This window comes from Platalea leucorodia (genome assembly GCF_965183815.1).
Source record: "Platalea leucorodia genome assembly, chromosome: 3".
Lineage (NCBI taxonomy): Eukaryota > Metazoa > Chordata > Aves > Pelecaniformes > Threskiornithidae > Platalea > Platalea leucorodia.
Window position 1 is genome coordinate 120,295,904 of NC_138825.1, and position 23,161 is coordinate 120,319,064.

General features: G+C 39.5%; 1 protein-coding gene across 6 annotated transcripts in view; it reads right to left on the reverse strand.

Moving 5' to 3' along the window:
* Positions 1-23,161, reverse strand: part of ITSN2 (intersectin 2) — a 90,000-nt gene that overhangs the window by 56,148 nt on the left and 10,691 nt on the right. For 5 of the 6 annotated variants that reach the window (XR_014227637.1, XM_082306629.1, XM_082306630.1 and 2 more), the window contains exon 2: positions 19,086-19,149. Coding sequence is in view for 5 of the 6 variants with exons in the window: in XM_082306629.1 (XP_082162755.1) it covers positions 19,086-19,116 (31 nt within the window). In the remaining variant the exon portion in view is untranslated. Of the gene's footprint in view, positions 1-9,709; positions 9,831-19,085; positions 19,150-23,161 lie in introns of those variants that run through there. The other variant, XM_082306631.1, reaches the window with a different exon arrangement.

Sequence of the window (23,161 nt, forward strand, 5' to 3'; positions counted from 1 at the left end):
AACCAGCTCTGTCACCCTTCGAAGCTGGTGCAAAGCACGTTCCTGCTGCTGCTGACGGCTGGCAGCCCGGGCAGGACGCGCGCTGCTCACCAGACCCTGTGCAAACCCAACGCTCCTCTGGTTCCCCGGTAAACAAACGGGATCCAAAGCCACTGACAGGTTCTCGTACAGAGGGATAACAGCCTGCAGCCGCCAAAGAGGCTCTCGCTTCATCTTGCCAATACTCTACAAACAAAACTGGGACTGCTAACAAAAAATGCGTTAGTTTTGTCTCACAAAGGAGTAACATTCTGGGTTGGTTGTTTGTTTTTTTTTTTTAAAAAGCATACAATTTCAACTTAACATTTTTCAATGCTTAAAAAAAGAAAGTATAAATATTACAGCCTCAAAGTAACAAAGAGAAATTGGAGGGAATAATTACATTTACAGAGCTGTGCTAGTACACCAGGCTGCCTTTGAGAAACGCTCCAACCTGCTGTATAAAAGTCAGGGTGTGTGTCCTTTGCAGGAAAAGCAGTTTGCCAGAAATAATTTGGTTTGGTTTTGGTTTTTAAGTAGAAGGAAGTTTTAGTCGGGAAGCTCTTGACGAAAATACAATTTCTCAAACCAATGAGTGCAAGAATTGGCAGAAATTCTGAATGGAAACCCCCAAAACAGCATTAAAAGGTTATTACTTAAAAAAAAAAAAAAAAAAAAACCCAAACTTTAAAAATACATTCTACTCAGCATTACCACTTCCAAAGAACTGTTAATCTGTTCTTCAAGTATTTGTATTGCTCACTAAACGACAGTCAAGGGAATAAGTAATCCTTCTAATAAGATATTAACAAGTTGCTTTAAAAACCACAGCACTTTGAAAGAAAGATACTATAAAATGCTTCCTCTTCTCCTACATAAACCTAATTTCGAAGCTTTGAACCTACAAAATTTCAACAGTTCTTTTCACTGTTTTTCCAAAAGTAATAACAAAGCTAGCAGACTGCAAGCTGACATACATGCCAATATAAGCGTATTAATGATGTTAATCACCTCTTGCCTGTGTTTATCCATATACACAAACACATTTTCCAAAAAGACCTAATCTCTCCTCTTAAGGAGGTCCTGCTAAGACCATCACTCTCCTTTCATATTTACAAATTTAATTCTTTACCCCTGCTGCTTAATAGGGAAATATAAATAGTTTAAAAAAAAAAACCACAAACGAAACCAGAAACTCACTGGGGATATGAATGACAAAAAAGTTGGGAAGGCATTAGGATACGACCTCTGAACACCTCACTTTGGAGTTTTGCTTCCCTCTCTTCAGAATCCACCTTTTTCTTTTTTTTTAGTGTGGCCCCAATGAAAGGGTCTTCTTGCAGCCTGCGTGCAAAACTGCACTTCAAGAACCCCCCTTATTTCTCTCTTCTAATTGAAGAAGTCTAAATAAATCTAGATTAGATACCGATAATAGATTTAAATAAATCTAAATCAGATGCCTAAAAGTTGATGGGCAGTACAAGTACTGCCATAATACACAACTGAGGACAACTTACGCTCAACGGCAAAAATCAGAGCGGCACTCAAATCTTTTTAAAATGCTGGTTTTAATACACAAATGGACAGTGCATAATGTGGTTAATGCTTATAGAAATTATCTTGACAAGATGAGGAAGTGCTCCTAAAGCTGTCAGCAGCAACTTCAGAAAACTTGACCAGATTTTTCATATACGGAAAATATTAGCAACATCACATTTATGTTATACGAAATACCACTTTTTGATCATCTTTTCAAGCAGGTAGCTACAACGCTCCTCAGTTTTTTATAATCAATGACAGAAGGATTAAGACCATCACAATATATTCATGTGGTCAGTGGCTGCAAAGTGCTAAAAACACAGTAAAAATTCCTTGACCGGAGTTATCGGCACCACCGTAACTTCTCTAAAGAATCCAATTTACATTGTAAGGGAATTTCTGTTTAAAAATGTACTGAAACACACGATTTCCTATTTATATGTAACAAAGTAAGCAAGAAGATGGCAGCCTTGAAACTCTTCTAATACATTTCAGCAAAACATCCTTTTGAATAAAATCTGGCAAATGATGTTTCCTCTCAGACTATGAAATTCAAAGTTCTACATGGCATTGTCTCGAATGTGCTAAAATTTTGCAGTTTAATGAATCACAAGCCTCACACCTGTAGCTGTATGACAATTAACATTAACTTCTCATTCAATTAACGTTAACATCCCCCTCCAGAAGTGTTTCAAGATCAGCATTCATCCTTTATTCTTGTTTTTTACTTCATTAACACGTCCCAAGAATCTCACTGGTTTTCTGTCCTGGTTTCAGCTGGGATAGAGTTAATTTTCTTCCTAGTAGCTGACATAGTGCTGTGTTTTGGATTTAGGATGAGAATAATGTTGATACACAGATGTTTTAGTTGTTGCTAAGTAGTGCTTACACTGGTCAAGGACTTTTCAGATTCCCATGCTCTGCCAGCAAGGAGGTGCACAAGAAGCTGGGAGGGGGCACAGCCAGGACAGCTGACCCAGACTGGCCAAAGGGCTATTCCATACCACAGGACGTCATGCCCAGTATACAAACTGGGGGAATTGGCCGGGGGGCAGTGATCGCTGCTCTGGAACAGGCTGGGCATCGGTCAGCAGGTGGTGAGCAATTGTACAGTGTATCACTTGCTTTGTATATTATTATTGTATTATATTATTATTATTACTGCTACTACTATTACTACTATTCTATTTTATTTTATTTCAATTATTAAACTGTCTTCATCTCAATCCATGAGTTTTCTCACTCCTATTCTTCCGATTCTCTCCCCCATCCCACTGGTGTGGAGGGAGCGAGCGGGCGGCTGCGTGGTGCTTAGTTGCTGGCTGGGGTTAAACCACGACATTTTCACACACTAAATATTTTGAGCCCTTTTGCTCAGAGGACTGTGATCGCTTTTCTCTGACATGCAGAGGTGCCGAGCGCAGGAGGGCTGCCATCGCCCTGCTAACGTCGGGATCATCGCAGAGCTCTCTAAAAGGCAGAGCGTGTGGGGTGCGTGACTGCTCATCACACCCCAGCTCCAGCTTTGCTGACTCTTGTGACTGCACTTCACGCTGCTGATCCTAGCTTAGGCAAAAAAAAAAAAAAAAAAAAAAAAAAAAAAAATCATCAGTGCAGCCATAACAAAAGGCCTTCAGATGCATACTCTACCGTTAAAATTATGCTGTTAGCATAATTAGTTTATTTGTTCCCAAATTAAACACGCAAAAGCATTTCTTCAGCAACCATCTCCATGACAGGTTTCTTGCAAGTATAAATTTAATTCAAAAAAATCTTTGACTGTAACCAACATTATTATAGCAACAAGCACTTCTAGCACAGTCCTAGCGAGCCACTGCAAGCAGCTACTGTCACAGCAAAGGGATAACTATGAACACACGTGTTATCAAAATTATATCATGTGAATATTTCAGGAAACTGAATATATATCCTGGAAAGGCCAACCTGCTAATAATTTATTTTCAAAGGTATAAAGAATTTCAGATTTTCCCTGTCCCTGAGGACAGAGACTGAAAAACCTTTTTTCTGGTGACTAATTCCATAAAGATATGCTCTCGTCTACTGAGGTTTTTTTATATGTATGGAAGAAAATAATGTAATAGACCTTGAAAACAAAAGCAGACCTCCTCCCACGTAATTTGACTGTTTTGCTTAAAAGTAAATATATAAAAATGTACATACCGTACAAATATAAATTAGAAGAAAACACATTCAGTTCAGACAATTTTAGCCACAACTCTCTTAAGACCTACCAACATTCAGTAATACATTGAAATTTAAGATTTTTAAAAGGAGATATCAGAGCACCTTTTATTTCAGAAGGTTGAATGAAAACACGTACTAAATTCCAACCAGAAATAAGTCGGGGGGGATGAAAGCTAGGCATTATCCAAAGTCCTTCCAAAGCTGTGATTCCTTACAAGCTACGCCTAGGAAGTAACTTTTTTTTTAGCAGGAATTAGTATCTAGAAAACAGCATATATCCAAATGAGTACAGCTCTCTCCCTCTGATAGTGAGATTTTTGGTGCTTGCCCATAACTGAACAAAGTCCCAGAAAACTAAGTTTTAACCTAAAGTCATGTAAGAGAGAGTGCCTGCCATTTTCAGCCTGAACTAGAACAGGTCATTGTTTTATGAATACAGGTTAATAACCATTGGACAATGAAAACCTTTAAAAACAAACAAACAAAAAAATTAAAAACCACCAAATACTTATGGTAGGGATCCACAGTGTGGGCATTCAATCCCCATCCAACACTTCTTATTTAAAGGATTCACTGTTTTTTTTCAAATCCTACCCCAATATTCAACAGAAACAAAATTAAGAGCATAGCTCAAGAGGGAAGGTTAAAGCGTTGCGAGAGCTTATTTTTAGCTTAACCAGGTGCTCGTGACTCTTTTGATGTTATCATTTGGAGATACAAGTAAGAAAAGAAAAATGTATGTACAGAAAGTGTCATTAAAATTAAGATTCCTCAAAATACCGAGCAAAAATACCACATCGCTCTATCTGAAATTAACACTTTGAACAATGGGGATGAGAAGGTTTTGGCAACTCCACAAAGCGTGTCATGAAACCATTCTTCAAAGTAATTGCCGTGTTTACTTATAGCACAACCGAGACCACCACAATAAGGACTTGCCACAGACAAAATTAGTTTGAAACTCAGTTCTCCTGTGCAATCACCATGAAAACATGCTACAATCCTCACGAATATTGTGGTTGTATCCCAAAGCTACCATCAGTAGTAAAATTGGCCACTCAGCATCACTGCTGAGGAAAATTACACTGCCTGGTTTACAAAGAACCAAGTTTCAGGCACCTCGAACTGTGACAAAGGGAAGACTACCCCTTTTCTTGGAAGGACAAGGTTGCAGGAAGAGTCAAATGGAATCATCTGCCATCCAAGACGTCATCTAAACTTATCTGGCTTAGCTCAACATTTTTTTGCACTAACACGCCTTCAATCCCAGGGCTGACAAACGTCTTGCTGATAAGCCAGATCCAGCCAAAGAGAACAATTAATTTTCCCAGAGACATCACTGTTCTTCTTCCTTCCTCACAGCCCCAGTCCTTACTCATGGCAAGTCATACACGAATCACAAAACCAAACTGCAGACATCATCTCTTCGCAGACACTTCTCTGATCACAGGATGGGGCAAGAGCCACGCATCTCCTTGATGGAGCAGTGGTGAACTTTTGGCACTCCAGAGATTCTGAGCTGGCACCAAGTAGCAGTGAACTACAATGCTTTTAAAGATCAGTTTAGCATCAGAAATCAAAACACAGTTGCCGCTACATGCTCTCCTGACAGGCTTTGCTGCAGCCAATGAATAGTACATTACTACTTTTCTGACTTAGCTTAAGTTTCCAGGAAATTTTCATGAGACAAGTAATTTTGTCCCAACTGTAGATGGTATAATTTTGGAGGGGAAAAAATGCAATCTCTCTGACAAGAAGGTATCTCATGAAATCAGTATTCTTCCAAAGATGTTACTTGGCAATCTCACAACTTCATACATGAAGCAAGACTCAGCTAGACGAAGCTAATGCCGTATTTGACTACGCTGCATTTTTAGGAATCAAAACTCAAGAAATGCTGAACTTGGAGACTTTCCCCACAAATATTCTCCCCACAACAGAGTAACTATTGCCTTCACTTGCGTTTTCTGTTTATGAAAAAACACATTTCTATATTAGTAACACTTTTGGAAGACAGATGTCAAACTATCTTTTTTTTTTTCTAGAGAAGGCTGGTACTTTCAGAAAAGACTGCAGATAAATGTCAGGACTGGCAAGTGTTCTTGAGATCTAGCATGGGAAATCTGGACTCAAGGTCCAGAAGCATCTCAGCTGATTCCTTATACCAGATCAGAAAGCTTGGGAGAAACGAACAAAGAAAGCTCCTTTACTTGCCTACTCCACAGCTCTACAACACATTCAAGAGTTCAAAGTCATGTGTGGATTGTACCCACATAGAAAGTCCATACAGAACGACAAGGATCGACACAAACAATGTGGTGCTACACATCATTAATTTAATGTACCTTCAAGACTTCTCTAAAGATGACAAAATACAGACTGACCTCACCTTCATGTAACAGGTATTAATATGTAAATCAATGTGGTATCACTCACCATTTTTTTAGTGTTGGAAACAAGGGACTATGCTGGGGATTAAACAACATTTTCTGTTCCTTTAAGCTGATTTTAAATAAAAGACATCTTTCTACGAGAGAGCATGAGGGTCTGTTTATAGCAGGATCACAGCATTTGGTAGGACAGCTCCAGAAATGCCTTTATAACACTGCATCAGACAGATAATCTTCTGAAGAAAATAAAGGACTTGCTTTGATGGGCTGTCAACATCCGAAACGAATGCTGTTCTTTCCTTAAAATGGTAAGCTGCAATTGAAAAAGAAGGGAGAAAAGAAAGTGCAATCCTAGAAAAAAAGTAAATAGACCTGAAAATGCTCTGCAAGACGTCTGCCGCTGGTTAGTACCACCTGTAGGCAAAAGGTAGTTGTACCGAGAGTGGTATTATTAGTGAAAAGGACACAGGCAACTTCTCACTTGTGGAAAATCATAAGACATTTCTCACATTCTCCAAAGAACTGGGTTTGGTTTTCACTGTTAGGCGTTGCTTGTTTTTCTCTAATAAAAACTATGTTCCTATGACCTACAAATAATTAACTCCACAGAGATAATAAACCTAAATTGAAAGAGCATTCCTTGTACACCTAAGTCACAAGGATGAGTGATTATACCACCACCTTTTTAACCATCCAGAAAAGTAGCATTAAGCTTCATAATGACCCTAAATAAATATTTATCCCCATGTTTAAAGACAGGGAAATTTCAACACAGACATGCAGCAGCGTGCCCCAAGCTGCACAACAAGGGGTTTTCCGTAATGCAACCAGCAATCGCATTATTGCTTCCCATTAGGAGCCTCGAGAGAGTTGTTCAGTGTAGGACATGTTGGGATAAATCTAATAATTCCAGTCTTCTTCTGTCTGTGTTTGTACATAAGTTTACCACAGAATTATTACAGATCGGATTTAATGCTCCCAACTGACATGTTGAATCACACTTCTCATTTTTCCTTGGTGAGTAAACACTCCAGGAGTCTGAAAACACACAGAACGTTTTACCATTCGTCTGAATTTCCAGATTCCTTATCGGTGTTATTGCTATTTTCAATATTTGCCTCCCTCCTTTGTTGTTAGATTCTTTATATCAAACGTAGGAGAAAATGCTGACCGATAACAAGCACTTATTTAGGTGTGCAAATGTGTTATGAACTACTGCTGTGGTGGCTTCGGGTCCATCCCAAAGTACCACCTGCTATTCCTTGAGGAACGCACCTCCTATTCCCAGCTCCCATGCTCCTGGGCCACGGCAGGAGCCACATGCAGCCTCCTTTCACAACGCACACATTAATCCCGCTACTACTTGTCCTACCAGAAATGCTTCACGGAGGCTCTCAGCATATTAAGCAACACTGCAGCAACTGCCAGAGGAAAAGGGTATGTCTACGCTTAACAACAACTTCAACAGCTTCTCTGATGTACACACAGTTAAAAGGAAACACCTGTAGCTAAAGCATGTTAAACAGAAGGAAACACGTTTCTCCTTCCATTTTGTATTTTCACTAAAATTACAAGAATTGTGCCCACTGAAGCCAAGAGAATTTTTAAAGATTTTCAAGTATTTCTGATGTGCTATCCAAAAATAACTGTTACCTGCAGACAGGCTGTTAAATAGCGTCAGGCAAGTGCAGAGCTACACAGATTTGGCCAAGAAATGCTTGCTGAATTGAGGAGCTTGCTTACAGAAATGTGGACAAAGCAGCAGCTCTGTATTTTGGGGTACAAATCATGTTCCCTACATTATGTACAGGATTTCTAGATATTTTGGGTGCATTGGTTCAGCAGTTCACCAAAATCAAATATTGGGCTCGTTTAAACTAACCACCTGCTCCATACGATGCAGTATTTTTCCTGATGATATGGTCACTGGTATCCCCCCACTTCGATACACAAAAGCTATCTGTAAAGGAAGAACATTAAAATTTCTGTGCCGTGCAATGATCTCGATGTAGAAACATAATCCTTGCTTTTAGAATGAGTATAATCCCTAAAACAATTTAGAGATACATAATAGTCTAGTCCATGCTAACAGAAAAAATCCACTTGCTTTCTGAATTTTACAGTGCTACTTGATGATTCCAAAGCACTTAAACTATCAGTTTATAACAACAGGATGGTATTTCTGTACTTTATAAAAATTACAGAATCATTTAGCTCATTAAGGCTATCCATTTTCAGAAGCTCCTTTTTAATTAAATTATTGCCAAGCTCCACTGAAACATAAAGCAACACACCAAGCAAGCAAAATATTAAAAAAAAAAAAAGGCAGAACACAGACATAGCAAATTACGGCAATTTTACTTGAAGATGTGTAAACAAAAAAAATAATTTTTAAAATTTTTTTTAGAGCTCCACTACTGTAAAAAATACATTAAGAAATGTGTAGAAACACGACAGTACTCTCAACTGCACATTAGCATGCTACCTTTTACACTAGTTTTCTGTAGAATTTGTGACAACTCATTCAATACCATTTTCTGAAGCTTTAATGAAACAAGTTTTTTATTTCTTATCAAAAAGTGCAATTACTGTAACCTACAATGTCGGTACACTCATACTTTGTTCTTGAAAGCTAATTTAACTTTTCCTTTTCTTACAGGAAAAAGCTGGCACACAGACTTGGTTTAACCTAGGCCTTCCCCATGTCTAGATTCAATACTAGCAATAAATATAAAAGTATTTTCTGCCTAATTCTGAAAAAACAGTGCCATTGAAATCACCTGTAGTTGTTGAGTTACTAACACTGATGCAGCACATGAAACAAGCCCATTCTTCTATCCAACGACATAGCCATGTCTTTGCCCAGAATCACAGAATCATTTAGGTTGGAAAAGACCCTTAAGATCATCGAGTCCAACCGTTAACCCAGCACTGCCAAGCCCACCACTAAACCATGTCCCTAAGCACCACGTCTACCCGTCTTTTAAATACCTCCAGGGATGGGGACTCAACCACTTCCCTGGGCAGCCTGTTCCAGTGCCTGACAGCCCTTTCGGTGAAGAAGTTTTTCCTAATATCCAACCTAAACTTCCCCCGGCGCAGCTTGCGGCCGTTTCCTCTCATCTGACCCCCACCTCGCTACAACCTCCTTTCAGGTAGCTGTAGAGAGCAATAAGGTCTCCCCTCAGCCTCCTCTTCTCCAGGCTGAACAACCCCAGCTCCCTCAGCCGCTCCTCACCAGACTTGTGCTCCAGACCCTTCACCAGCTTCGTTGCCCTCCTCTGGACACGCTCCAGCACCTCCATGTCCTTCTTGGAGTGAAGGGCCCAAAGCTGAACACAGGACTCGAGGTGCAGCCTCACCAGTGCCCAGTACAGGGGCACTATCACCTCCCTGCTCCTGCAATTAATACTTTTGGATAGATTTTAGAGACGGAAAAAAGAGAGAAGAAAAAAGTCACACCAAGAAGAATCTTTCCAATAGAAGGTATGAAAAGTTCGAAGTAAGCAATATTATCAAGGCATAACATAAGCGTACTTTGCCAAATTCTCCCCTACCAGCTGCAAGACGTGCCTCCATTTGTTGTCGTTAAGGTAAGCATGCTTCCAGCTGACAGACTTCATAGTCTTCCTTCCCAGCATGGCACAGAAGATGGAAGATGCGCTTACCCTTCAGTTTAGGGCAAGTCAGAAGCTTTTTTGAGTAAGCTCCTGTCAACCTGTATAGCATCAAAGTCTTCAATGAGGAAAATAAAAGTTTTTAGTCACCATGTTTGAGGAAAAAGCCCAGAACTTAGACTAAACATTTTTAATTCTGAAAATGGATTTTTTATGCTGCTGCTGCTCACCAGCACTCACATAGAAAACCTACAACTCAACTAAAAACTTAAAAACTTAAAAATTTACAAAAGGATAGTTTGTTTAGTTATTGTCTAGCGAATCTCTGTGGAATGCAGCAAAACTAATACGATTCAGGTGAGTTTCCATCTGCAGCAGCTAGTAAATCTTTCTGCACCAGGAGAAATGCAGGCAGTAAAAACATCAGGCAAGAGGATGCAAAGTGAACCTCGATATTAGGTGGAGTAAAGGAAACGATTCTCCTACAAAAGCATACGCTGACATAAAATCAGAGCAGAACTGCTCAAGGAATATTAGACCCTTTATAGTAATTTTTGTATTCTCGTCATTATCTGGCTGTTAGAGTAAAAACGACATTTCCAGGTTCTCAGACTTGAAGAGGAAGTCTGGGACCAGGAGGAAGGCTGATGGGCTATATTTACAACGGAGAATTGGGATATAGACTTGAAAGGAAAGAGGAAAAGTGAAGAACCACCAAATTAAGAAAAAAAAAAATTACACAGGAAGGGTGGGAGAGCAGGAAAATGAAGAGGCATTTCCTGAATGATCTGTGGAATAAAATTAAATTAAGCGATAATTTAGGAAAGAAAACACAGTAACGACCCTGCCAGCTCAGACAGAATATTCACCCAGCTGAGCTCCTGGCACAGTGACAGGCTGAGGCAAGCACACGGTGGTACTTCCCCAGGGTGTCTTCTCAGCCCCCAGCGTAGCTCCTGAACCAGAGGTGGTACCTCATTAATGGAAGAAAAATCCACCTATATCTAATCACTTAAGGAATCCAAGTAATCGTTTGGCATCCACTGCTTTCTACGGCTTTCACTGTTTATTTGACACTGTGCGAAGTGCTCTGTTTGATATCTGGCAATGGTATTTTCATTTCATACTGGTTAATTCTTGTGTTATCAGAGATTAACTACCATTCCCTTGCCTACAAACTGACGAATGACCTTCAGAAGGGGACATCTACTGTATCCACCATCCCCATCGTCTCTTTTCCAAGCTGAAATGTCCTAGTCAATGTAATTGTTCCTCATATGGAAGCTGTTCTGTGCCTCTGATCATTCTTGTTTACCCTCCTTTTTGTAATTTCTAGTCCTGACAGAAAGAAAACATGTAGGGAAAGCTGGAAGAAAGCACAAAGGTAACAAAAGCAAGAATAAGAGAGTTTGCTTAAACAGTACTCCATGTAATTTTAAATTACTAATTAGCAGAACCTGCCAACTATATCCAGTACATATACAATACTACTTTCCCGGCACACTAGGGAGTTTGATTTTAAATATAATAAATTAAAAATTGTCTACTTTATGTTCGTAAGACCTTTGGCATAGGTTTATACCATAGTCCCTAACCCTGCCTCTACAGTGGCTCATAGGGCCACTTAGGGAATGGAATAGAACAGAGCTCTTCCCTGGGTATCACAGTTTCTCAACTGTCAGAAATCAGCAATTTGGCAGACTTCTTGAGCCAAAAAAGCACCAAAAAAAAAAAAAAAAAAAAGCATTTAATGGCCATAGCATAGATCTTTCCTCCCCAAGTTTTGATTCCACGTACTTGGAACTTTTGGTTCCAAAGCATCTTGAGACAGTGAGTCCCAGAACCGAGTTGTTCATTATGTGAAACAAACCAACCAACCCACCCACCCATTTTCTTCTGCCTGCCTTAAGCTCAATAATTTCACTAGGTATTGCTTTTCTTTTCAGTTATAAAAAGACAGTGAAAATTCTTTCCCTTGTTAGCCTTTTCTATACTATTACGGCTTTACAGATTTCTATCATATCCTCAACACAGATGTCTCTTCTCTAAACTAGACTAAACAGCTCTAATCCATTTAGTCTCCCTTACCACAGGAGCCACGTTCTCTCTTTGGCCATCTTTTTCACAGGTATCCTTACTCCTGTGTCTAATTCTTGGTTTTTGCAGAGCCTCGAGTGTAACAGATCCTGGCAATAGCAGAGTGGATGATTTCCAGAAAGGTGAGCCTAGTGGATGTTGAGTTATCTTCAGGTTAGGTTAAAAAGTACTGTCCATGTATTTCTTAATCCAGTCTGAATATAGAGAACGTGAGAAATAAGAGGAGTAATTCTGCTGGCCTTCCAACCCACATCATCTCTATCAGAAACAGTTTATACATTAACTCGCACCTGTATTTTTTTCCCCTCCCAAGCTTGAAGATTTCTTGTGAAATACAGTGTTATGAAAGCACAATCTTAAGAAAATGTAAGCATACTCTTTTCCATACTGTTACACAAGTATCAACACACACTGTAACAAGTGCAGAGTTCTTCGATAAAGGTGAAACCGTGACTTTCGGGAAATACATGTTTCGTAAAGAAACAAAAACTGTACTGCAGAGATCACAGTTAAACACAAAATTATGGTTATGAGAAGAAATGCAAGGGAAAATGTTGGTACATGCTTTAAAATATACCAAGTATTATTAAAAAATATAGAGAGAACTTTTAAACAAATTACTTCAATAAATAACACTAAGAGAGCTCTTGATATTCAGTTAATCTTGCCTGTTGTCGAGACTCGCACACAGAGAATTTCACATCCAACTAAACCACAAGTGTTTTTAAGTTATTGAAATATCTTCTCTGAAGGTACCCGATAAGAATGCTGGTCCCATGAACACTGATATTCTTTCGGCTTTCCAGGGTTTCACCCCTTCTAGCTACCTCAATTATGATTTAAGGTTACTGCTCTGTTGTAGGAAAAACAACAGATGTCCTAAAGAACTGATGCAGTATATTGAAACGCCTGAACGTACAAGATTCCTAATTAAAGTAACACAGCATTACATAAATACATTTGACAGACCACAACGTCTAAAAACATGTTTCTTCTTGGCATTATAATTAGTGGGCTAAACCTGAACTCATTCTGCCAATACCAATTAATATCATCTATGGCCTGTTCAAAGTGGCCAGGATGATCACAGACGACATGGAATTTAGTAGATGTTAGGATGGTACCACTTCACACAATGCCCATCAACCCTAAACTGCAACAGCCACACGAAGTGGTTTATCAGAGTAGAACATTTCCTAAACTTTTGGAGCTAAACCTTCAAGAAAACAAAAATTTTAGCAGTCAAAGCCCTTTGAAGCTCGGCCATGTGATAGATGAGTCCCTTCAGCTAAGCCTTCAGTCATCTGGCTCCATTTTGGGGAAGTATTTGTAGATCTTGTGGGGGTTTTTTAGGTTTTTATATGCTTTGAAGAAAAACCACCAGGAAGTTTCACTGACATCCAAAATGAATAAAGTAGCTTGCATTAGAGTATTATTATTCCAGATAAAAACTGTCCTGGGTTCCCCACTGAGTGTAATCTTACCTTATAAAAGTTAATGCGATACTAACAAAGTAAAATCTTAGCAAAACAAAACAGCTATAGTCTTACAGTAAGTTAATGGATGAAGATCTAACACTAACCTTCACTAGGTTATCATCTAATTTTTTATTTAGGTCATTTTTCACATTTTAGGAGCATAGGACTGGAAGGGACTTCTAAGGTTACCATGTCCAGACTGCTGCTACTCCAAGAAACTCTAACACATTAATTCCTTCTTAAAATGCAAGCTCTGCCTTAAGGCAATCAGACTTTTTGCTTGACCATGGTCCAGAACGTCACTGCTGACAGAACCGTTCCCATTTCCAGACCAACTGCGCCAACAGCTGATTCACCTCCATCTAACCTTGTGCTAACATTGTACTTAAAGAAAAGTTATTTTCCTTCCTTAATGTTTATCTTCCTAATAAGAAAAACATAAAGAGCAAATTTATTTACTGTAAAGTAAATACAATGAAATAAAAAACACAGTAAGTTTTTATTTTGGTAGGTTAACAAAGCCAATCTCTTTAGTCTTTCCCAACACTTAATTCATTTCTCCTGGATAACACTGAAGCCTAACTCTGCATCTACTACACTTCCTGGTTTTTTTCCCCTCCTAAGCAGGTAACCCAAATTCTACCCTCTATCCCACAAGACGTCTCACCAGTGCCTTATGCAATAGCACACAGTACTCCTTATTTCACCCACCACATTTTAGGATGCATTTCCTTTCCCTCAAATCACGTAATTATTATGTGATCATCTAATACATCCACTTGTATTCCTCCTTAGTCACAGCCAACTGCTGAGTTCCCAGCATACAGAAAAAATTCTTCTAGCCCATAATGGTATGACTAAAAAGCTATTTGAAGACAGCACAACATAAATGTGATGAAATTTAACCAATGATATGCAGTTCATACTGTATAATTCTGGCTGGAAAATGACTCCTAAGTTTGTGTCATCAACCAATTTAACCAGCATACATTTGCTTTTTACTGATGATGTTGCCATAGATAATAACAACTAAGACTGGTCTCAAGATAAAAATCCAGGAAGAATATCACTGTTACAACATCCTAGTTTAAAATTCGCATTTTCTCTCCCTTTTAGCTAGTTATTTCTCTAATGAAGTCCAAACATGGGATATGTTACACTTTGTCTACAAAATTCAGTTACTGAAGAAGGCATAAGGTGCAACCTTCTTTTGTTAAAACCTAGTTCCATTTATTCCATTTAACATTTACCTCGATGTTGAATTACTTCTTCCTTCCAAGACTTCCTCTTACGTCTTCCGTGTGAATCATATTATCCTCATAATTAAATATGAATAAGACACTTTGTATTCCGCAATCCTATAGTGCTATTACTGACTTGTTGGGATTAAAGAAAACATAATACAGCACACACAATTGGAAATCTAATTTTCTGCAGGGTGTGATAGTGCACACCCTCTGACCTGAGCATATGAATTTTGCTCCATATCAGCTGACACCACTGTCCTCACTGAAAAGTGACAGGAAGGATTAATTTATAAGTAAGGACAAAAAATATTCGCCCTTGTCTCAGAATTTCTTTCCTTTTCCTTCTTTTAGATGGGAGAACAAGTTCCAATATTTTCTTTGCAAGGTCTAATTCAGCTTAGTATCTTTATCTACGCTTGTTGATATCAAAGTCTACAGTTTCCATATTTACAGTGCACACAAGGTTAATAGTCAGGTTGCATCCAAGTAGTTTTTAGTTGAACTGTGATGGCCAGGGTTCCTCCTAATTAAAAAAAAAAAATTCAGACCACAGATCTTGAGACAGACTTTTTTTAATAGAGAAGATGCAGCAGAACTTAGCATCAGTAAGTGTTTTACCCTTGGCATCAGCAGAACAAGGACCTCACTCCACCCATTCATGTCTACCTTAGTCTCCAACACACTTAAGTGCGGGGACACAAAACTGAATTCTCTTCACAGCAGCATAAAATCCAGTCTGAATTATGAAGGTTGAGAAGCATGTGAAATGAGTTGCAAGTATTACTTTTTGCATCTCAGTTTATCAGAGGTATTTTCCTGCTGGTCCACAAAAAATTATATCAAAAGGAAACAGGTGGTAGGAGGGAAGAGGAAGGACAAATAAAAACATAAACAAAAAAAAGCACAGCCCCAAAATTCCAATGCTCCTTGAGGAAACAACGTGAAAGATACTGATTGGCAAATACTGATTTCCTTGTTCCGGCTGGACCGTCAAGATTAAATCTCCCCAAAGCAAGATCCAGCATCAGCATGGATATTAAACCCTGAAAAAAATCTAGCCTACAGACGAAGGGGAGTTAGGAGAACAGCAACATCTTGCAACTGCTCTCCAGCTGTAAAGAAGGCATCCCGTGGCAGGGAAGGATACTTCTTCCTGCTCTGTGATAAAGACAGCAATCACAGAGACAAATGAAGTGGAAGTGCATTTTAATCTATTAAAGCCTTTATACTTTTAACTGTTGCTTGTGGTTAGTATATTAACGCCTTCTTTAGAAATACAATTGTTGAAGGTACTTGTTGTTTAGTGTAACTAGATGTCATTTCCAAAATCTTTTGCAAGACTTGGGATGAATTCCTAAGAAAGCTTTGTCCAGATGGAGAATTGTATGTACAGAGAATAAACTACCAGAAACTGGGTTTGTTTTATCATTTTGACAGAGATAATGATCAATATTCAGACAGTTACAGGATTAAACTAAACCCTCAGTAAGGAATCCTTGATCTCATTTGCGGACTGAGGAGATGGATATGCCTGGAGTGACTCTTTGATAGAACTGGACTCCTCAGAGATCAACGTCTGTTATCCATCTGGTGCTGTATGTATATTTTGTAATTGGCGGCATTTCTACATAAGAAGAAAAGTTACTCAGCCTTGCCTGTTCATCTAAAATGTCATCACAACCTTCACATTTTGCACGGGAGATAAATTCGTAAAAACTGGCAGGTCTGCCCTGAGTTCCAGGAAAATCAACATGCACTCTTTAAGTCCTGCTTTTCCTCTTTGAATTTCCAGCCTGCTAGTAAGACATCCACAAAGGTCACCTTGGACAGAAATGGAGAGTCAAAGGGAACTCCTTTCTGTTCACTGCGTCCTTTCATGACTCTAGAGAAGAAAAGTAAGCAGCCTAGCAAGAGCATGTGCCCCTAGAGCACACAATGCCTCAACAAGCTGAAGTTTCCACGTGGCCACATAATTAAAAAAGAATATGCCAGTTCTCAGTATAACACGCAGTTTGGCCATCAGCCACATGCTGAGGCTGGACAGTCTTGGAGAGCCTGCTCTGGTGGAGGTATGTTCTGAGTAACAGCTCAAGGTGCCCTCAATGAAGTTGAGTCTCTCAACTGGAACTCAAGCACACGACTCGGTTACCCTTTCTTCTTGAGGTCCTGCGCAGACTTCCCTTTCTCTGCTTAGGTTGGTAAATAAAGTGCTGTAGCATCTTCTACTTGTATTAATTTGAGACTATCTGAGTGTTGTGCCTTGTCATTTGAACCCTGCAGTTCTCAAACTTGTCACCCTGTGTCATATAATCATGCACTTGTACACACATCTGCTGCACGCTATCCACTCACTTTTCTGTAACACTGAATGCCAAAAATAATCCTGAAACAGAAACTACTTCATGCTTTACACTACTAATGAACTAAAAGCTGAGTATATTGTACCTTGATAAGAATAAGAGGTTTTTTCCTCAGCAGAAAACCACCATTTTCCCCTAGTAGGATACAAAAGGAAAGGGTCAACGCTCTGCTGTTACGAAGGTGTGGCAGGCAGCCAGTGCTCTCAGGCTGCAGCAATGCCCAATGGTTCAGTTGCCTCACGCATAACCTCATTCTTCATCTCATGCTTGAAGTCACTACCAAGGTCTAAAAACGTAATTAGAGGTTTCCACTGAGCAATGAGTGGTAAATGCAGGTGATCTACTTTGAATGCAAACAACAGTAGTAGTAAGTAGCAGGGAAGAGGAAGATAGATTAGAGCAGAACAACTGTGACAGCAAAGGTCGCTCAGTATTTATCCAGAAATCACATTAAAATTACTCTTTTTTCCCACCTGACTTGTTTGAAATTGAATCAACTCTGATAAGAAATATGACTGCAAAACTACACACAGTCATTCAAATATTCTGTGAGGAGCAACAGTTTAACTATTTCCTGGCACCTCTCTTACTCACGTTCTCTTACTATGTTTTTCAACACAGTAAAATTCCGCGAGGGGAAAGGCTGCATCTTGTGGCACCGTTCCTTTTGAGAGTGGCTGACAGTACTGCCCAAGGGACTTCAGACCAAGGAAAGGATCGCTCTCCCAAACTAGGACTGCTGAGATCAAGTCGTGTGTGCTCAGTGCTGCCAATACACCTTGCAATCCTCCAACAGAACCAAGGAGTAAAAAGCCAAACCAAAAAGACAGCAAATAGTTTATGCATAAATCAACCATGGAAACAGCCAGGAACATAAACCTGTATCCTCCCCGAAGGAAGCTTCTGTTTGTTTATTTTAAATTGAGGAGCAAAAATCATGTGGCAATTTAAAAAAAAAAAAAAAAAAAAAAAAAAAAGCAGCTTTTTCATTATGTCGAAGAAACTGGAAAAAAAAATCTGCTATTTAGGTTTTTCCCTATTATATACAATATATTGATTCCTTTTACTTCTCTTTTATTGTTAAATCTGTGAAACAAAGTCTGGAACAAACTGCAGCTGACTATTTAAAAAAAAAAAAGGTGTTGATCACACCAATTATTTTTTTCACAAAATGTTTTATGCACACATGAAATGGATGTGTAAAACAGAGGTTTAATTTGAAATCTGAATGTTCTTCTGCAAAAAATCACTTCCCCTTACTCACCCAATTTATCTCAGTAGTGACAATTTTCTAAATTAGTTAAAGACCTCCCAGTCCGGCAGTAACCCTTACAGATAAATAAGATAAGAAATACTTTTTCTTGTATCTATTTCCCTATTTTTATCAGGAGAAATACTCCCTATCTGGAATACCTGAAGTGCAAAGCACTGTTCCTATACTTGTCTTTATATTTTGGCCAGCTCTGTAAACAACATGTAAACATCAAATTTCTCAGCAGATATTTGCAAATTGTGTCTTCACAAATAAGCCTGCTCTAGAAATAAAGAGCTCCAATGCATACATACATGCACAAACAATTTTAAGGTTTCAGCTCTCACATGTCTTTGAAAGGAAATCACCAAGAAACAAATCCAAAAGTTTCTATGGTAGATGGGGCACAGAATCAAGAGGAAAATTCTTAACATTTTTTTTGAGAAAAACTGATTATTTTCGTCAATGTAGCAAATTGCTTAACACATTCAAATATTTCAGTTTAAAATAAATAACATATTATAACGAAACACATTTTGTGCTGAATTACGTAACAGAAAAGGTATGCAAGTTTAATCAACTATTACTTAGCATATTCCCCACTTGAAGTCAGACAGTATTCACACTGCAAGTCACACATTCCTCAACCCTTTAAATGATCTGAGATTACTAGATGCTCCAGGCGTATCCAAATTACGCTGCAGTAATGCTTCTACTGAATTTCTCCCAGTCTTACAGTACAAGTTCGGCTACGGGAAGCAATCTGCAGCAAACTGACCGTAACGCTGCTGCAGGTACTAAAATCAGCATTTAGAAAAATAATAAAATAATAAAGACAAACGCTCCCACCCCTACCTAAACAAACTGACCCGAGCTACTCACCATTCATGGCTGTGGGAAACTGAGCCATCATGGTCTTGAATATGCCTTGCTAGCTCTTAGCCATCTGCAACATAAAAACATCGTGCCATTAATAATGCAACAAGGGCAAAACGTAGCTCCGCGCTCCCGCTGAGCAGGGGGAATGTCTGTCCCTTTAGCTCACACTTCCGATAGCAAACAATGCCGGGCTTCAGGCTGCTGCTGAACAAGCTGAATTTACATTTGGGAGGGGGTGGGGGAATTTTTTTTTTTTTCTATTTTTTTATAGGGTATGCAGTGCAGTCCTGAACCTAGTGGCACATTCTTAAAGGAAAACAGTACCAACTGTTTAGCAACTGCTGCATAATGTACACAAACAGTTGACAACATGTCAGAACATATGGCGTGGAGAACAGCCCTCTCCTGGCAGCAGGACAGGCGCGGGGTCCTGGCAGCCCTTTTCCAGCTCTCCCTGGTAAATATTTACGTATATCATAAAACAAGTTCAAGGCACAGCTCCGTAACTGAACGCTTCTGCTGAGAGAAGTGGAAGAACAATTATTATTCAAATTCATCCATTCCACTGCTCCACGCACTATTTACAAGGAAAACGCTCTTACATGATGTATTCCGAAAAAATTACTTGTCCTAAAAAAAATTTGTAGTCAGCCAGTTTTCCATAACCAACACAATGAAGTTATTCCTTCTCTTGAGCTATTGCACAAAGACTCAAAAGCAGCATTTAATGGGGTCTCAATATAATTTACTTTCATAATGAACATCAGAGTACTGAGATTTATTTTGTTTTTCTAGTATGTATCCTTTCAAGAGTACCTGTATTAATGTTATGAATTCTTGAGAATTGCAAAATATTCACTAATACTTATCGGAGGCATAAGCATAAGCACCGCTTTACAAACACAGAACTAAGACAACGCAGAAAGCTTTTGCTTTGGATGAGATCATTTTAGTTAACTACTGAAATTGATACATCATTATCCTGTACTCTACGTGGCGAAACTATTGTTCAGGATGTAGCTACAAAAATGAGATTTTCATTTTAGTTTAAAACAAACAAACAAACCAAACAAAAAATCACATAATCACATCTCAGATCCCTCTGTCACTCCCTCTTCAGATAACCAAACCTTCTCCCCCCCCCAAAAAATACCCTTCACCTCTCAATACAACCACAGATTTTAATATTAAGTACAGAAATATCACATCCCCCACACTCCCTCCCCCTGCAAGGGAACTCCTGCACATCTCATCACAAAAATCACAAAACTGGAAAGCACTCTCATTTCACCTGTGGACAGGAGAGCATTTTTTCTATCTATTGCACACTTACAAAAATAAAAATGTCTGGGATCAGTTGTTAACAATCCTCTCTATATATTTTACATTATTGTTATTGTATTTGTTTATTTATTTAGGTGTTTATATGTTACCTGTATTATTATTATTTACATACCCTATAAATAACATTTAAAATCACGCTATTGTAATAGGCCACAAATCATTCATTCTCACTGGGTCATTTGTAAACCTCATAGCCACATGCGCACACGGTTTCCCCCAAATGAATGAAGAACAGTATTTTATCCGAAGGTATCTTGCTCTGTGTTGCTTATATAACTCTCCAGTGAGGAATGAACAATTTTTTTTTTTTTTTTTTTTTTAAATCTGACACATTACAGACCAGTGTCATTAAAACACTTGACATTCCAGGGGGGTTTTATATACATTATACATACACACATTTGTATATACACACACACATATATGTATATATTTAAAAAAAAAAAGTAAATTGAATGATTGGCAAGTCCAGATGACATTAGGTGACATTAAGTATCAGCTGCAGAAAGATGAAAAAAGGAAGCATGGATCTATTCCAAGACACGATTTCTAAAACAAACTGGAGTATTTTTAGGTTGCTTCTAGCATCCCTTCCTAGGCCTTACCAGCAACCTACCAAGATACACTTGAAATCTATATATAGCCTTCCAGAAAAATGCTTCCAATGTTGTTAAACATTTCTACAGCATGTTTCTCTGCAAAAGCTGTTCTGTCAAGGAGGGTAAAAAAGCGAACCTGAAACCGTGACACAGAAGTGGGATGCTGGAGAACATCCCCAGCATCAACAGAGCAAAGCTCAGCGGAGCTCTACGTTGACAGAGATTTCCACCTGCATGTGACTTGTTCCAGATTTACAGCCTTATTGGATAAAGTCTACACATTTGATCTTTCCTCCAACATATTTTATTTTCTTATTTTCAGGTCGCTTTTAGGGTTTTTAAATGAGCAATTACAATAGAATCACAGAACCATAGAATATCCCAAGTTGGAAGGGACCCACAAGGATTATCGAGTCCAACTTCAAACTCCACACAGGACAACCTAAAAGTTGAACCATATATCCAAGAGCATTGTCCAAACACTTCATGAACACCAACTGGCTTGGGGCCATGACCACTTCCCTGGGGAGCTTGTTCCAGTGCATGACCACCCTCCCAGCGGAGAACTTTTTCCTAATATCCAATCTTAACTTCTCCTGACACAGCTTCAAGCCATTTCCTCGTGTCCTACCACCAGAGAGAAGAGACCAGCATCTCCCTCGCCGCTACCCGCCATGAGGAAGCTGTAGACAGCAATCAGGTCACCCCCAGTCTCTTCTTCTCTAAGCTGAACAAACCTAGTATCCTCAGCTACGCCTCGTAAGTCTTGCCCTCTAGTCCTTTCACCGTCTTGGTCACCCTCCTTTGCACACATCCTGATATTTTTATATCCTTCTTACATTGTGGAGCCCCAAACTGCACACAGTACTCGAGGTGAGGCCTCACAATACAAGCCAGATAATTATCAGACAATACAAGTCTGATAATAAACTGATGAACTCTTAAAGCCCAAAATCTTAAGATATATTTTTAAAACACAACTTACAGCTATAGAGAAAGTCAGACTTTGCCGCCCTTGGTTTTGCTGAAATGGCTCATGTCAATTGAGCTTTCTAAACTCCCAAATGCTGACCATGTGAATGGGAGAAGTAACCCAGGCAGCTTCATGCACACAAAACGTGTAAAACCCTCTCCCTCATTTTGATGTCCCCAGAGTCTCAACTGTACCGTATTTTAAAACCAATTTCAACTGAAAAATGTTGAGGTCAAAGCCCTCATGTTAGCTTGGTGAGGGTCCTTCCAATTTATGAAAGCTCTGCATCTATGGAGCACACGTGTTCCTGGTTCATTTCCATCAGCTGGGGTAACTCCAGCCCGCTGCTGCCGACAGCTACGTATACAGGCAACTACCTTGCGCTCATCTGTAAGGCAAGTGATCTCTACCCTGGGCTGCATCAAAAGCAGCGTGGCCAGCAGGTCGAGGGAGGGGATTCTGGCCCTCTGCTCCGCTCTGGTGAGACCCCACCTGGAGTGCTGCATCCAGCTCTGGGGTCCTCGGCACAGGAAGGACATGGACCTGTTGGAGAGGGTCCAGAGGAGGGCCACGACAATGATCAGAGGGCTGGAACACCTCTGCTGTGAGGAAAGGCTGAAAGAGCTGGGGCTGTTCAGCCCAGAGAAGAGAAGGCTGCGGGAACATCTTATTGGAATAATTGAATGGGGCTTATAAGACAGACAGACAGAGACCTTTCTCCCAGGGCCTGTAGTGACAGAATAAGGGGCAACAGTTTTAAACTAAAAGAGGGTAGATTTAGATTGGACATAAGAAGAAAATTCTTTATGAATAGGGTGGTGAGGCACTGGAACAGGTCGCCCAGAGAAGCTGGGGATGCCCCATCCCTGGAAGTGTTCAAGGCCAGGCTGGACGGGGCTCTGAGCAACCTGATCTAGTGAAAGATGTCCCTGTCCATGGCAGGGGGGTTGGACTGGATGATCTTTAAAGGCCGCTTCCAACCAAAACCATTCTAGGATTCTGTGATAACAGAAGTTTCATAGGTCACGTCAAGCAGAATTAGAAACCGTAGTCACACACTGAATACAGCACACCCAAGTTATCATCCACGCCACTATCTGTCCCCTCAAAAGGAGTCCAAGATCAGATGTTTCTAATACCACACCGTTTGATACTCTGTTCCA